At 39.3% G+C, this 16,074-nt stretch overlaps 1 protein-coding gene across 1 annotated transcript in view; it reads right to left on the bottom strand.

The window, feature by feature from the left end:
* The window catches only part of lrp2b (low density lipoprotein receptor-related protein 2b), a 96,375-nt gene that overhangs the window by 41,127 nt on the left and 39,174 nt on the right, over positions 1–16,074 (bottom strand). Inside the window, exons 25-35 of the mRNA XM_034057061.3 lie at positions 12,631–12,808; positions 7,849–7,977; positions 6,898–7,064; positions 6,170–6,313; positions 5,579–5,688; positions 4,163–4,340; positions 3,411–3,624; positions 2,855–3,094; positions 2,206–2,394; positions 886–1,806; positions 449–614 (exon numbers count right to left, since the gene is read on the bottom strand). Of these exons, the coding sequence (XP_033912952.3) occupies positions 449–614; positions 886–1,806; positions 2,206–2,394; positions 2,855–3,094; positions 3,411–3,624; positions 4,163–4,340; positions 5,579–5,688; positions 6,170–6,313; positions 6,898–7,064; positions 7,849–7,977; positions 12,631–12,808 (2,636 nt within the window). The remainder of the gene's footprint in view (positions 1–448; positions 615–885; positions 1,807–2,205; positions 2,395–2,854; positions 3,095–3,410; positions 3,625–4,162; positions 4,341–5,578; positions 5,689–6,169; positions 6,314–6,897; positions 7,065–7,848; positions 7,978–12,630; positions 12,809–16,074) is intronic.

Genomic DNA, 16,074 nt, shown 5'->3' with positions numbered 1-16,074 from the left:
GTTTTACTATGAGTTTAATAACACACGCCTGAGCTTGTTACACTGTGGCTAATCAAGCTCATATTAAGACATGACATGGACTTACCCTTAAAACCAAATTAGTTGCATTAGCTTTAACAGCCATTACCTTAACAAGTAAAAAAAGCTTTAAAAATACATTTATTTTCTTGCAATCTTGTCCTTTTTTAGTAAACTTGTCAGGACTATTTACATTTTTCTGCAAAATGGTACCAGAGAAGTTTCAGAACAACAAGATAAGGATTTTAAATGTGTTTTTTAAAGGAAAAAAGTGGGGAAAATTCTAAACGCGATAGTGCCCTCTTGATGAAGGCTGATGGCCTTGACATTAGTTAGGCAACAAGCAAATCCAATAACCATTATTCTACAGTTTGGTTAGTTCAAGGGACCTGACGGTACTGCAGGCTATTGAAAGAGAACAGCACTCTACCCTCTGCATGGGTCCACTATGATGGCTCTGGGTCGAGGCACGTGAGCAATATATGTGCGGTTCTGTCCATCCAGACCCATTGCTAGGATACTCTGATTGTAGTAATCACTGACATAGAGACGCTTATGGATCCAGTCGTATGCTATTCCTTCAGGAACACCCAGGCCTAAAAGAAAAAAAGCAATTTAAAGCAAATGAGTGAACGATGGTAAAGCAATGTAAATGTGTTGTATAGCCATGAGAAAAGCATGGTAAACTACATAATTCCCATGCAAGGTAAACATGTGGAAGGGTTACTGTGTATGGAAAATATTAAGATTAAAAGTTGTTGTCACGTTAGGTGTGTGTGATCACCCAGTAATGGGGCAGGAATGAATGTTTTGATCAATGATGGTATATGCCCAATCTGGTATTACTGAGTCAGTGATTCTACCTACCAGAAGCTACAGTGACGGGAGGGCTGGTAGAAGAGGTGGTGCTGATATAGCTGATCTGTCCGTGGCCGTAGCTTAAGCTTTGCGTGAAGTATATCCGCTTATCATCAAAATCAAAATCGAGAGCTCGGGTGCCGTACCCCGTCATGGCAGTGGTGAAGGGCAGGCTGTGATCCTCAGGATCGAGTCGGGCGCTGTTAACAGAGTAATCGGTGGTGTAGATCAGGAACTCATCCAAAGAAGCACCGCAGGAGACTCCATTACTCAGGATGGTGCCGTGGGCACAACCGCACAATGGCTTCTCTTTCTCCGGGATGGCAAAACAGAACTGCTGGCAGCGACCGTTATCCTCCAGGCATGGGTTAAACCCAACCATATTGGCAGAAACAGGCTGTACGTGGCTGTCAAACACCGCCACATCCTGGAGGTCATTCAGTTTGTCCCGGATCACTTCCGCCGCATCTGTGTTACCAGGTTGCTTGCTAGCCTGGAAGACCTTCTTAAGATTGCGGTCCACCCATATCATATAGTTGCCAAAAATGGAAATACCATAAGGGGTCGGGTAGCGGCTTCCATAGCGTACTATTTGACGCTCCGTGCCATCATAATTCATGCAGGAGATCATGTCAAGGGAGTCGTCGGTCCAGTAAAGGAAGTTGCTGGTGTAGTCCACTACCAATCCTCTTGGAGTTACAATGCTGGCCGAGATTAGGATTGTCCTGTTTGTGCCGTCCAGAAGAGCTCTCTCAATCTTTGGATTCTGGCCGCCATCTATCCAGAAGAGGTACCTGAGACGAGGGCTGACTGCGATATCTTGAGGCCGGTCCACACTGCTCTTCAATAGGACCAGTCGATAGGTTGTATTCAATCGGAGGACCTCGATGTAGGTCTGGGTTGAGAAGGAGTTGGTGAAGTAAAGGTTTCCTGTAGGAAAACAGAAAGGGTGATGCTGAAGAAAAATCACACATTTTTTATTCCAAAGGCTGTGGTACTTTGTGTAATTTTAAATTAACTTTGTGGGAACATGCACATTGGCCTTGGTGCTATAGCGAGCTACAAAAAGAAGGCAAATGACTGATATTTGTTATAGAAAGGATCCTGTATGAAATATGTGATGTTGGTGGGTTTAGTTGCCATGGACATGGACATTTTCAAAAGTTTTGGGAACAATAAGATATGCACCTTCAATGAATTCTATTTTTAAAAAATCACTATTATAAATAACATTTGCCTTTGCCTTTGTTATTTTGATTCATTCGCCTATGATTTATGATATTCTGCAAACCATTGCGTTTCTTCTAGGTAAAATACAGAAGCACTTACCTGCTACCCAATCCACTGCAATGCCCTGTATCCCATTCACCCCCACTCCGGAAGTGACAATGTGTGAGTACCCAGAGCCATCTGTTTTTACCCTGAGAATGCCGCTATAGTAATTGCTATACGGGTGATTGTCAGCCCAGTAAATGAATCCATTGGGGACATCCACGTCGATCTTGGTGGCATAGCGTGCTGCAATAAGATTACAAATGGCTGTTATATACTGTATATACACAGAGACAGAGAGATAAAATACAATGGATTACAAAAAATGTATTGTACTGCATTGCATTGCATTATATTGTATTATACTGTATTTTATGTATTCTATACAATATATCACTGTGACAAGTTGACTGATGGTCAGGCAGATAAAAGCAGGAATCACACAAACAAATAAGCCTGTTTTGGGGAATTGTATTTCTAACTAAACAAATCATTAAATAAAACTAAAGTAACAAAGTTGCATGGCTGTCAAGCAAATAAGACTTTTGTAGCAACCTCTTCATCTTCCTCCTTGTACTCATTGTCTGATCCAGCTGCTTTTATACATGTGGGCAGGCTAAATTGGCTATCAAATAACCCATTCACCCTGACCACATTCTCGACCATCTCTGCCACACTAAAACAAACATAATGACCCAATACATACACTGTCCTGCAATGGGCACCATAGCCTCTGAGTGGTCTGAGCTGTTGATGTGGAAGCCTCGGATGGACCTGTAGTCAGATACGACAGTGAAGGATTCGTACTCCACGCAGTTGGCACCATCATGAGAGGGAACAAACCCTGTGGTGCAGGCACATGCCTTCTGCCCATTAGGCTTTGGTAGGCAGAGATGCGGGCAGCCACCATTGTTGGTACTACAAGCATTGGTGGTTCCAGCAGAGTCTAAAATCAGAAAAACAGGTACCAGTTGTGTTTCAGAAGACCATGTATCATTTACAACAAACAAATATGTCTCACATGCAGTATTGAAAGAAACACATCAGTAAACACGACCAAGGAAGTGCACCAGTAAGATTTATAAACAAATATTTCTTGAACCTACAGCAGTACTATCAGACATCCTATTTAACAATGAAAATAGATGTTTTCCATAACAATTAAGCCCTGTATGACAAATGGAAATGCACGACAGGTAAGAATGATGGAATTTTTTTGTTAGCCACAGTTCCTCCAATGGAAGTCTCACTGATATACTCACTGTCTCTGTAGTGGACTTTTAGACCCTTGACTCCTGGCATGTTACTCCTCATCACCACTAGGTTGGCTCCGTTGGCCTTGTCCACTCTCTCCACCACCTCAAAGTCCAGATCAGTGTAGTAGAGGTAGTTCTGGTGGACGGCCACGCCCCAGGGGTGAGACAGGCTGCGCACGATTGTCACCCGGACTCCCCCATCCATGCTCCCACTCTCAATCTGCACACAGTAAGAACAGCAGTCAAGCACAGTTCCTTAGAAATCCAAAGACCTAGTTCCACCGAACCTGTATATAAAACCAGCTGAACTAAACTATTTCCAGTACCTAACCCCAAAACAGAACATACAATCTATTTCCCTGAAGAAACACAGAATCATTTGAAGAACCCTATCAGGAATGGTCAAACAAAAGATATGGACAAATACTGCACAGTGGTTCTAAAACAGTAGCATACTGGTGTGGATTACTCCCAAGGCACCCTATTGCAATAAATCACAAATGTGCATTGGTTCATATATGGCTTAGGTACTGTCAAAACAATTTTATCATTCTGCTATTTATTAAAGTAATTGTAGATAATAAAAGCGTTGACATTACATATAAGAGATGTCATCTTGTGCATAGAAAACTACAGCAAGGTTAAAAAAAAAAAAAACTTTTTATGTTTGATAGCAATTTATAGCAAACTGCACGTGATGACATCTTTTACACAGTAAGAGACACTCTGCACACAATGTATTAACTTGTAGTACACACCAATCCAGTGCTGGCGACCCCCCAGTACAGTTTCCTCTCAGAAATATCTGCAGTGATGAAATCAATGTGTGCCAGGTTGGTAGTGAAGAGGTTACTCAGATTGCTGCCATCCATATCTGCGCTCGCCACCTTAGCAGGGACAGTACCCTCCGCCCCCTGATCAGACCAGAACAGCTTTCTAAAGAGACATTTCAATCAGTGCCTTAGTCAGACCAGAAACTTGTGTCTTTTGTTTTACCATTTACAGTAATTGCATGACCATCAACACTCAACATGAGGTTATTTTAATGAGCAACTTGGGTATGAAATATCACAGTGATCCTAATAGAAGTTTTCTACTTCTTATTTAGATTCACTTTGTATTTTTTTTGTTTTTGTTTCAGTCATCATATCTTGGTGACTCTGCAGACTCACCGTGCAGCCGCCTCAGAGCTACAGCGTCGGAGGACAACGCAGCTCTGGGCAGCTTACAGGCAAGCCCGCAGGCGCCCGGCCAGACTACAGGGGTCGGTGGTGCGCGGTGAGCCGAGGACACCCTGACCGACCTAAACCTCCCTTCCCCGGACGACGCTCGGCCAAATGAGCGCCGCCCCCTGGGAGCTCCCGTCCACTGTCGGCTGTGGAATAGCCTGGACTCAAACCGGCGACGTCCAGGCTATAGAGCGCATCCTGCACTCTAGCGAGTGCTTTTACTGGATGCGCCACTCGGGAGCCCCATCCTGGTGACTTTTTAAAAAGTTTAAAGCCCTTCTGTGGTCCCATGTCGATCATGTCTTTCTAAATTCAGCTGGTACACCAGAGTGTAATCATTAATCTGCCCCCCTGCAACACTCTGCCCGCAGTGGATGTTTTTCTATGTGGTATATCTTCCTGATGTTTTTCTTGCATCCACCAGGGGAAGAGTGCTGCAGGGGGACAGGTTAATTATTACACTTTGGTGTGCCAGCTGAAATTAGAGACATGTTTGAGAGTCTTGTTGAGGCCGCAGGGGTATGTAAACAAAATATAATTTCAAATATAATTGCTCTTCAAGCTCAATTACATTACATACACAAGCAATCCCCTGTCTGGCAACTGACGATGAAGGTGTATTCGGCTCATCACTAATTTTAGTCTTTGTTTGCAGCGAGTCTGAAGCCAATATCATTATGCCAAGTTACAGTGACATGTACAGTACTAAGTACTGCACTGAGACAAATGAGCATTCATTGTAAAAATAGGTCATTATTAGCTATGTTTTTTTTTTCACCATTTCCTTCCAGCCTAGGAGGTATGAGAACAGTGGATAGTTATTGTGTCTGCAGCCCATTTGTTTCTTACTAGTTTTGTACCATTACTGGTGCCTTTCTAAAAGATGTTGCACAGAGTAAACAGGTCCCTGCTACCGGTATCAATACCAAACAGATCACCCCTTACCCTCGAGCAGGGTCCAGAGCAATGCCCACTGGCAGCCCAGCTCCTTCACTTTTCCCTGTGTTGGTGATGATAGTCTTCCTATAATGCTGGTCTCCATCCACTCGAATAACCTGCCAAAGAATAAAATATACATATTATAAAACATGAAATGAATTAGCTAGCTTATCAGAGCATCTGTATTTCTATAAATAAGACTACATTTTCACTACTTTACTTCTACTGTATGAATTGAAAAGTCCTAGTTTTTTAAAAGACAGACAGTGAAAACATGAACATTTGTTTTATGGTAAACAGCCATCACATTACTGTATGAAATGCATACAGCATTGTCTCAAATAATACTAAAGCCAGTGCAAACACAGAGGGTCTTCATAATTGCATGTTAATCGCACAGTACCTGAAAGGTTCAAAATATTTATATAAAATTGTGAATTTATCAGATTATAGCCAAAATAGTAGGCTGGGAGTGTATGATGAAAGTTTAGTGACAAACAGATCGACAGTAATGATTAACAAAGGATAGCCAGGGAGCAAGCCAAGTTAAATAAAGACTTGGGGGGTTGGTTACATTTAGTAAGCTTTTTTTCTTACCTCTATGGCCTGTGCAGTAGGATTAGTGTAGTACATGTTCCTGCTTATCCAATCGAAAGCTAAGCCTGAAGGAGACCCAATCACAGCAGATGGGGCAAACTCAGTCCTATTGGTGCCATCAGTTCTCACTCTGTGTATCGCTCCCTGTTGAGAAAGAGACACAAAAAACTCAATATTGTCCATGCTTTCATGCACCTTTCACCAGTCTCTTTTCTTTAAGAGATGCAGGACAACAAGTACAAGAATGCATTGCAATGTGAATAAAAACCAGAACTGTCCCAAACATGAAGCCATTGTGTGAACTGACCATTTGCAGCAGGATGGTTATTTCCTTTTGCTTATGGCCTATATGGCAAACCACCTCCCTCGGGTAGGGAATTCACTTTTTAGCTAGATTCAAACATATTAGATGCCTCCATTACCAAACATTTGTCGTCAAATGGCAAGTATCTCATTCACCATTCGATAAACAACACGTCCAATGATCATCTACAAATGGCTTTATATCTTACCTCAATCCATTCGTCCACATTTGTGCGTCAGAGTTGGCCTCCACCTTTTTTTCGGCTTTGTCTACTGGGAGGGCAGCTATCCTGCCCACCTGCCCATGGCTTCCCTACAGCCAGCCTCTCCACTATCAGCTGACTAAATTATGGGCAGGGGTACAGCCAGTATAGAGCATACAGTCCAACCACTTTTATGTTCATGCTGTAATGGACAATACTTACAGGGTTTTGCACCCAATATACAAACTGCTCCTCATCATCAAAGTCCAGGTCCCAGCCATGATTGATTCCTGATACTGGGATCATGGCGTTGTCATTGGTATTACTGGGATCCAGTGGGATTCCAAATATCACACTGTCTTGAATCACCATTAGAAACGGGGTGTTATCTGAAAAGAACAATAAAATACATGTCAAACACCTTCAAAAAATATCCTCTAGACTTAACTTGACTGAGTTACTGTACCGAACAAAGGTTGCTTTGACCAATATTTAGTTTGACATTTTTTTTTTTTTTTTTTTTAACAAAACTGGGTTTAAACCTTGAAATATTCCTTAAATCTATCCAAGTGTATAATTATTCTGGCTACAACTGGGGTTTAAGTTACATTTTTCTGAAAATGTTTTACATTGTTAGTTTACAATCCCCTCTACTCCAATAATGTCCAACACACACGAGGTGCTTCGTCCGAGGAAAAATAAAATTGAAAGGAAAAATACTTCATATGATGTTTCCACCACTGAAGAATGAAGATGGCAACTCTCACTTAATGAAAAACTTATATCCCAAAGCGTCTCTCAATTATTCATATTTTATTAAGAACAAGGTAAAAATAAAAAATAAAGCAAGCTTATGAACTCCATTTTTCAACTTGTTCTGATGAAGACAATATGTCGAAACGCATAAGCTTTATTTAGTTTTTATTTTTACCTTGTTCTTAATAAAATATGAATAATTGAGAGACACTTCGGGATATAAGTTTTTCATTAAGTTTTTCATTTCATTCTTCAGTGGTGGAAACATCATAAGAAGTATTTTTTCTTTCTATATATATATATATATATATATATATATATATATATATATATATATATATATATATCTTTGTTGAAGTTTCTTTGTTAAGTGAAAAATAAATGTTCACAAAACAAAATACTTCAAATCCCCGTTACCTTTCTCACAGGTCCTCCCATCACTGTTGAGGTGCCAACCAGACTGACAAGCACAGGAAAAGTATCGAGGTCTCAGTGCTGACAGGAGACACAGCTGACTGCACTGGGTATTCAAACAGGGGTTCCATGCTGGACAAAGGAAAAGATTAGTCACATTTCTTTGGGAGATGAAAATCCATAATTTCTCCATTAATGTGTCCAGTAATTAACTTATCACATCCTTTGCTGTAGGTCATAGATAGACCAAACTGAGCGATAGAACAGGATGTGATTTTGTATCGTATTGCAGCAGCAACTGTTACTTCTATAGGATTGTCTTTCAGTATCTTCATATTCCAAACTGAAATACAAGAAGGTAAGGGATAACCTTGTGCTAATATGAGGAAAGAGAATAGATTTTAAAATCTTAGTAAGCAATCCTTTAAGATTAAAACATAATATGAGTATCACATTGTACCTCTACAGGAATCCTGGTTCATTATATAGCTTCTAGCTGCAGAATTTGTCAAACAATATTATGGTCTGCAATACCAGAAGATGTCAGAATTGAGAGGAAATATTCCACATTGTTGACTCTGAAGTTTCCTTTAACTGTAGTAGTTTATATCTTGTAAGTCAGCATCTTATCCCTCCTGTGATCATACTACTTGTAGTTCTGCCTCCAATTCACTATTACCGTACTCAGTGGTGAAATTCTCAGCAGAAAAGTGCATGAACTCATATGCACAGCCGGTACGCAATACATTTATGAATATAAAATAAGCCTTAAAAAATAACTGAAAATATAACCACTTCATCATAAACAAAGAAAATACTGAAAGAAATATTACACTATGCAGTAACTGCTGTAGAGAGGGAGTTTTGTTTCAAGATATCCTAAAAAAAAGGGGGATGTTATACTAAATGTGTATAAAGAAAACAACTGTGCCATGAACAAATGATACACCCATCCATCCATTATCATTAACCGCATACTCCTTTACAGGGTCGCGGTGAGCCAGAGCCTAACCTGGCATACACTGGGCGCAAGGCGAGACTACACCCTGGACAGGACGCCAGTCCATCGCAGGGCACCACACACACACTCACACAGAGGGCAATTTAGAATGACGAATCAACCTGGACAGCATGTCTTTGGACTCTGGAAGGAAACCAGAGTACCCGGAGAAAACTCATGCGAACATGGGGAGAAAATGGAAACTCCACACAGACAGTACCCTAAGCCAGATTCGAACCTAGGACCCTGGCGCTGTGAGGCAGCAGCGCTAACCACTACGCCACCGTGCCACCCGTACAAATAATACAAAAAAGGTTTAAATTAAACAATGCACAATACGGGCTGAAATACCCCTTTATTTTTTTATGTACCAGGCACTACTCTTAAAAAATGACTTGGCCATTTCAATCTCCATTGTATTCTCTGAAATCCTCCCCATGCTTTCCAGACCCTGGGTGCTCACCTACAACAGGACCTGGCCATGCTACATTGATAGCCTTGGATTAGAACATATATCCCTGTTATTTTTATATTTATTTGTATACTGATTACTTATCCTACAATATATTCTGTGTGCTTATCTGTTCTGTTTCTGTGTAGATGAATTATACCATGATCTATTCCAGAAAAAAGATTAGTATAGGCAGAAACAATATAAAAGTAGACATCATCAGCTTTTTTTTTGTGTTTTATTTTTTTTAATTCCTGGCATTGTGGTTCCTACACAATAACAAAGTGATAAATTACACATTTTCATAAAGTAATATCATTACTGTGGTTACGAATGCCTTTACACGCAAGTGCAAACTGAAATTTGACTTAAATAAACTGTAGAAAAGGGGGCATTGTATAAAGAAAAAAATATCTCACGTGTTGGTTTTCGTTTACAGTCCTCATAACAAAAAATACTAGGATCACACAAAACAGAACTTTGATCACTGTACTTAACATTTACCTTGCAAGTTGGGCCAGTGTTTGGAAAGCATAAAAGCACTCATGCATTTATTCCCGATTCTGACTCGCTTGCCAAATCTGAAGCAGCATTTTACTTTGTTGATCCTGTTTTTTTATGTTAATCCCTACTGTCCCACACATCACTTTCCATTTTATACATTTTCATGCAAATTCTGGCAAGGAAATCGGTGCAAGACAAAGCGCGTTCTGATAATTATTTCTAATATTTATCAACTGTGTAAATTCATGTACAGCAATGGTCGTTCGGATATTCAGATAGTTTCTTCGAACTTAAGAAAGCGAATTGGGCAGAGATTTGTGACGCATGTCAAAATGAAATCTAATCATAATGAAAGCTCAGCCAATCAATATGCCGTGATTATACTGACTTTAATGGTGGCCAATAGCAGCTAAGAGACAGAGAAGCAGTATTAGGAAACAGAATGCAACTAGCATGAACTGTGCTGAATGAAAGCATGTTGGAGAAACATGCACTTTAAGAAATGATAAGTTTAACTGTTTAGTTTTAGATTGAGTTTGTTAAAAGACCATTTGGGTTTATTATTAAGTGAAGCAGCCAAATGGCAGATGGCATGGAAGTTCTTAGTGGACCCTAAATTTTATAATAGCTGGTTGGACCGGATCTTTAGAGGGGCATGTGTACTGATGACTGCTGCATTTTTGTCAGCTTTATTGATGTGTTGTTATTTGAAATGTTTGCTCAAGAGCTATAGATCAGAATTGAAGTATGTGCAATGCCAAGCACTGACTGACATCCACACAGAAGGAGTAAAGTAGTAGAAGGAGAGAGATAGGGGAATTGTACATAAAGGTTTATTTTACTATTTTTGTAGCTTGAAACACAAGAGACACATAACTACCACGCATGATAAATACTTACACATATTGTAATGACCATAGCATGATAGTTTAGACTTGGGCGTATGCAGAGTTCATACCCAGTGAAGAGGACATCGGGTGGCTTGGGGTATCTCGTGGGCCACCCTGTTGCGGTAGGACCCTCCCATCTTTATTTCTAAAAGTGGCGTATGTTGGATAGCATGCAAAAAGTTTGAATGCAATATAAGAAACACGTGTTTGCAGGTTTGTACACTCTGTTAGTTTTAAAAGGAGATTATCAGAGGAGGTATAGTAACTGGTAAATGCGAGATTGCAAGATTTCATTTAATTGCACTGACGACGACTGTCTGACTGCTGGAATAAACACAATCGCACATTGCTGGAGGAACCGATGTGCTCAAGAGATAACATAGGTTAAGCACAAAGATCAAAGGGCCACACCAAGATAACACCATCTTAGGCAGCATAAAGGACCAAAGGGCCACATCAAGATAACATCTTCTTAGGCAGTGTGAGGCAGAACCAGTTTTCTTTAGGACAGGGACATGAGACTCTCCACAGGGGGTTGTCTGGGGTGATTGAACCCACAAGAGAAGGATGGAGGGTGGGGCTGAGGTCATTGGCTACTCAATCAAGGTGCACTCAGCTCAGCTCACTTCTTTCTTTCATTAAGACTAGTATTGGAGACTTGTCGAACGAGAAGTCCTGGAGGATCAAACCTACAGTATTGCATTATATTATTTTGTTCTGTTATGTTTTGTTTTGAACTTAAGTTTTGCACCATGCAGTTTGCATATGAAAGTGTGATCTGTACTGTTTTGCTCTGAGCGTTCTTTTTGTTTCCGGAATTAAACCTGTATATATTGAATGAACCAAACTAATATCTGAAGAAAAGGACTGTGCATTTCTTTAATCAAGAAACAACTACTCACTACTTTAAAAAAAAAAACTACTTCAAAGCACATTTGAGAAATGTTGCGCTAGTGTGAATGAACGGAATGCAAGCTTGTTGGATGAAAATCAGATGAAATAAGTCCCGGTACCCAGTACCAGCATTAAAATAAGACCCGGTACAGAGTACTGATGAGTACCGGCAGAATTTCACCCCTGGCTGTACTGTTATAAGATCAGGTTATTTTATTCTGCTGAGTGCTCCATGGAATAGGGATGATTTTGCCATCATGCTGTCAACAGCTATACATTACTTTATTTTCAGAGGATACAAGAAATAAAATAAGGCAGGTTTCCAAATTTTAATATGCAATAGTTTCCACAGTTGTAGTGTTACCCATTCCACATATGTTTCTTTGCACTACCAATGCAGAATAACGGGGTGGGATACATTTACAATTAAAAATGCCATGGTGGCTGCCAAAACTGACATTCAGTTTGAGCTCTGGGTTGTCCTGCACTTTAAAATCATCTGTATAACACCAGACAGCCTTCTATTCAGTGATGGCAACATATTTAATAAGCAGTCTGTCTGAGTGGGGTAAAAGGGCAGCAAATATTATCTCTACATTTTACCTATTCTTTACCTTTTTAAGTTATTTTCTGAAGAGTTCTCCATGTTGAGATTTCTTTTTTTTTTAATGGCTGTAATCTTGCTTTAGGACTGTTCCTGATTCTTGAGAAATAAATAGATATTTTGACTTTGAACTCTGTTGACTACCTTCTTCCATACTTTACCATGAAGAAGCATGCTGGGTAAGCAAAGTTAACAGATCACAATATCATATGGTAAACCCATTATGAGTACTTTAAAAGACACAGCTTGAATTTCCACTGTGGACAAATTTCAGGAAAATTGCTCACTGCGAAGTATGACGTCATGGACAATTTATCAGGCGTGTCTTGCCATTTACTATATATAGGCCTAGAATAATATAGCCACCATCCCCCACTGTATGTTGTCCTTGAACAGAGAAATGACATGGGTTCAGTTTGGAGCTCACTGTGCACTGTCCTACCTGCAGGCTGCTTGACTGGGTGATCCATCACAATACCCATTGGTGAATAGGCATTGGGCAGCATGACAGTCTGGTTTTTCCCGTGCCACTTGTTGGCTCTGATGACTTTATGGGTGTACCTCTCTGTCCAGTACACATAGTCCTCAAAGATGGTGATTGCGTGGGGGTGCTGCAAGGTCTGTGTGTACCAACAAAACAGGAAAAACAAGGTCAGAATCAATACAGAATTCGGTTGTGGGGTGAAAATCTACCAAAATTCACCAGACCATTGGCGCCCGCAGCCGTACGCACATTACGCACTGTGCATACCATTTGTTTGCAAAACTGTGGACTCGCATATAATGCCATCAATTGAAGCGAAACAGACATATTAGGCTTATAGGATTGTAATGTTTATGTAATGGTAATAATGAGCAAACAGAAACAGATAAGTTTGGTTGAAGCTTGAAAAAGAGCAAAAATCTTTCTTCTGATGACCCAGAATGTCAGAGGGAAAAAAAAAATCAGTAAACGCACTAAACTGTCTGTTTCTGACACTAATGGTGGTGGAGTTTAAAGCACTGAAAATACGTTGGCAGCATTGAATGTTAGTCCTGCATTATCTGATTTCTGCTGCTCTTCCAGGATTGAGTACAGTAAGTGCACATTTATACAAGTTTCATTTGTATTTTAATTTTATCAGTGTCTTATATTAAAATGAATAATACATGTCCTAATCATTGACATATAATTGCCAAGTTGTGTTGTTATTATTATTATTATTATTATTATTATTATTATTATTATTATTATTATTATTATTATTGATGTTTTGTCACAATGTGTAAGATAAAAAAAAGGTTATGTTGTTTAGGGGGTGAGTAACAATTACATTAGTTGTTGTGATTGTGAGAGTTGAAACCAGCGTAACAGATTTGTGAGCTAGTTTTTCACCTAGTTTAAGTCTGTATTTCAAATAGGTTTATTTGTACCTTTTATGGTTGTTGTGGACTATTTTACTGTCCGTGTAGTTGCTGTTCTGTCTCAATGGCAGTGCGCTGTGTTTATTCATTTTTAGAAATGGAAACGGTGATGCAGTTTTCGAATGTGATAGTGTAGGTGCACGAGCGTCCGCAGAACTAATTCTAGGCGGGGCAAGGTGTTTAAAACTTGTCAGGGTAATGTGGTTTTGTATCACATAATAATTATTACACTTCTAAGCCTCATTTACATTTACAACTCAGACTTAAGCCGGCATTGGTCTGGATGGCAGCAGAGATCCTTATCATTTTCAGGTACGTTTACACTTATCTATCTTTATTTAATTCAAGAGCACAGACTGTGCTGCACAGTAAGGGGAAATTAAGAATACACGTTAGCTACTGTCTCCACATCTGTAGAATTATTTTAACCACACAGGAACATGAAAAGTGTGCTTAATCAACATACTTGAAACAATTATAAATATGATTTGCAAAGAAAAACAACCACAACCAAGCAGATCAGGAAGTGTAAACTATAAAACACAATATGTCACCTACTGACATATTACAGTAATGAAGTGCTCCAACCTAAGTGAACTATTTAAAACAAATGAACACAAACTTAAACACATGATACTATGATAGTCATCACGCATATGTTTGTGTGGCTCCAGAGTCGGAACACTGACAAACCTAACTAGAGGTACAGTATTACAATCTTGTAAATGGCCAGCAGCAAGATATTTAATTATACTCAGTTTAAACTTAAGCATAACTTAGTGAATTGGGTAAAAAGTATAAAAATGATTTTATTGTAAAAGACATGAAAACAAGTTTCCTGCTTAAACATGTTATTTATAATGAATAACTATATTAGCAGTATATAATAATATTATTATTTATTTATTTAGCAGACACCTTTATCCAAGACAGTTTACAGAGATAAAGCTGTGAACTATGCAACAACAATCACTGTTTTAGGGTCACTTAAATTAGGACCTTGGTTTCACACCTCATGCTAAAGACAGAGCACAAGGAGGTTAAGTGACTTGCTTAAGGTCACAGAGTGAGTCAATGGCTGAGCTTGGATTTAAAGCCAGGAACCTCCTGGTTCCAAACATGGTTTTAACCACTGGACCACACTTGCCTCCACAGAATATAACTATGAACAGAAAATAAAAAACATTTTCAACTTAAGTGGTCTGCACCATCACATAAAACAAAGCAAGAAAAAGATATTCACAGTTGTGCTTTCACATTGTAAGAAATTTGATTTAATGCACTTCAAGTAAATGCATTTAAAATTAGATGATTTAAATGTAATGCACAAAAAATAACTTTGGTAAAGTTACAGAAAGTACAACGTGAATACAAATGTATTTACCTTTGTATATGTTGCCCTTTGTGAAAGAATGCATGCTTTAAGTTGCTTGCAGACCCATAGAAGAATAAACACAAGTACAAAATAGCCCCTCTTATTAATGCATGATGTCATAATAGTTTTTGTAAATGCACTTTAGCTAGAGCAATCTGATTTTCAAGAATTCACAAAAATCCTAGTTTCTTGTTGTATCATTAAAAAAAACATATAGTATCTGCTGTCAAATTTCAAAGATTAATTTAATTATTTCACATCGAGAATAACATTTGTGCTTTATAAACTGGGAAATGTAAGACATTTCTACACCAAACTTCCTGAAAAGCTGTGTGCTGTGAACTCTTGAGAGCTTGCATTGTTTAAGACTCTTACAGAACTACAGATCTGAGAGTAGCCTGACTTTTCACCATTTTACATTTACAGAAATTCGCTATAATACAGTGTTTTATAAACATCAAATATTAATATGTTTATATTACCAGTAAAAGCACCATCTTTGAGCAGGACAGCCAGCTTGTTATCCTTTTGATCAGCTTGGTGTGCTTTCCAATAGCTTTCAAAAACTTTATTTCATCACCCGAAATAGATGACTCCTCTGTACTACTGCATACCACTAACTGAGAGAGTTAAATTAATTTCATATTCTTCTCAGGAGTTATTTACTTGCCTGGTGCCGATAGGGTTCCAACTACCATTCATCTAACTTTTTTTGTTGTAAATTCGGATTCCTGGGGGGGGGGGGGGGGGGCAAGTGCCACCCCCTTGCCCTCCCGTGGGGACACCCATGTGTAGGTGCTGTGAAACTCAGGAAAGAACAAAAATGCAGCACTATGATAGGCTGAAACAGTTGAAGCAGAGTCGTTATCGGCATGAGGTGGGATGTCGGTGTGGTTCAGTTTTACATACCACATAAAAGATTTCTGGGGGCGCTCCTGCACCAGACCCTATCTAGACAATTGATAAGTGACAATGCCCATACACTTCCTGACCTCATTATTAGGATCTGTTTATCATACTGGTTTTGGCATCTCCCTGGTACATGTTCTCCTGGTACATGACCAAAATCAGAGAGCAATTAAAAAAAACAAAACAAAGAGAAACTTT

Source organism: Acipenser ruthenus, chromosome 28 (genome assembly GCF_902713425.1).
Source record: "Acipenser ruthenus chromosome 28, fAciRut3.2 maternal haplotype, whole genome shotgun sequence".
In the NCBI taxonomy this organism is placed as follows: Eukaryota; Metazoa; Chordata; class Actinopteri; order Acipenseriformes; family Acipenseridae; genus Acipenser; species Acipenser ruthenus.
This window is presented reverse-complemented; position numbering and strand designations above follow the sequence as displayed.